The 996-nt window shown below is 35.5% G+C and overlaps 1 protein-coding gene across 1 annotated transcript; it reads left to right on the top strand.

Annotated features, from left to right (window-relative positions):
- Nucleotides 1-256: 256 nt before the first annotated feature.
- JH06_5681 (hypothetical protein) lies at nt 257-779 on the top strand (the record flags this gene model as incomplete). Its single annotated transcript, XM_014669168.1, has 5 exons — nt 257-349; nt 381-434; nt 465-563; nt 595-643; nt 676-779. The coding sequence occupies 5 exons, from the start codon at nt 257-259 to the stop codon at nt 777-779; spliced, it is 399 nt and encodes a 132-aa protein (XP_014524654.1).
- Between the last annotated feature and the right edge of the window lie 217 nt (nt 780-996).

Genomic DNA, 996 nt, shown 5'->3' with positions numbered 1-996 from the left:
AGAAACATACATTATATGTAGTAGAATCCAATATCACCATTATTCAAATCAAACCAGTAGAGGACTAAGAACAACTTATATATCACTTATCTATTGATGTAATCACAGATAAGAAAACAAATACAACTCTGATATCATTAATACAGTCTTACTACTAATCAACAATTAGTCTAGAATCCAATCTGGTGATTGCTTGGGAAAACCGCGGTATTTGGAAAGATTAATTGAAGTCTATTCTTTGTTCTATTACTTAGATATGGCTGACGGATTTGATGCTAAGAAAAGTAAGATTGGAGAAAAGGCCCTTGTTGCATTCATTGAGGCTGATACTGTTGCTTCGTTGGACTCGGTACAAGATATTGACCTTCATGATATCATAGGTGCCTGGAATTAAGGATAAGGCAGTTGAAATACTAAAGAATTGTCCTGAACATGTAAGAGGTTTGTCTGTGTACTGAATCTAGATCACTACAACATATCAACTTATTGGAAAGTTCTTGATGTTGAAGAAGGAAGGAATGACAGAACAACAACATTGTGATGCTATGTGGTATTGGCTTCAAGTATATAGATTCTATGATTGTTTATGAATAGAGCATTGGAATCAATTCTCATCGTTCTGGAATAATTCGTGCTTTGGGTTGTAAGTACTAATTTGTGTGTTCTAACGATTAGTGAAGTTGCACGTTTCGTTCCCCAATCTTTTCAGTGAGAGTATTTTTGACGACAGTACGACTACCGCTGCTCCTGCAGAAGAAGATGCAGAATTGTTGAAGTAGCATTTGTTTGTTATTGCAGACTTCAAAAACAAGAGAATCTTGTTTATACAGTTTGGTAGTAAGCTTTGGAGTATCCTTCTCTTTGATATGGATAATCACCTGTTTGGAGGTGTTACCATTTCTATTCCAAACATGCATAAAGCCTTTGTTGGATCAAACAGACTTAGGTACTCCTATATAACAGCCTCCAAAGAGATCACATTAAGCTCTGTGTTCT

The sequence above is a fragment of the Blastocystis sp. subtype 4 genome, assembly GCF_000743755.1.
Source record: "Blastocystis sp. subtype 4 strain WR1 chromosome Unknown seqid_0992, whole genome shotgun sequence".
Taxonomy (NCBI): Eukaryota; class Bigyra; order Opalinata; family Blastocystidae; genus Blastocystis; species Blastocystis sp. subtype 4.
Note: the sequence above shows the minus strand (reverse complement) of the source record. Positions and strands in the feature narration are given on the sequence as shown.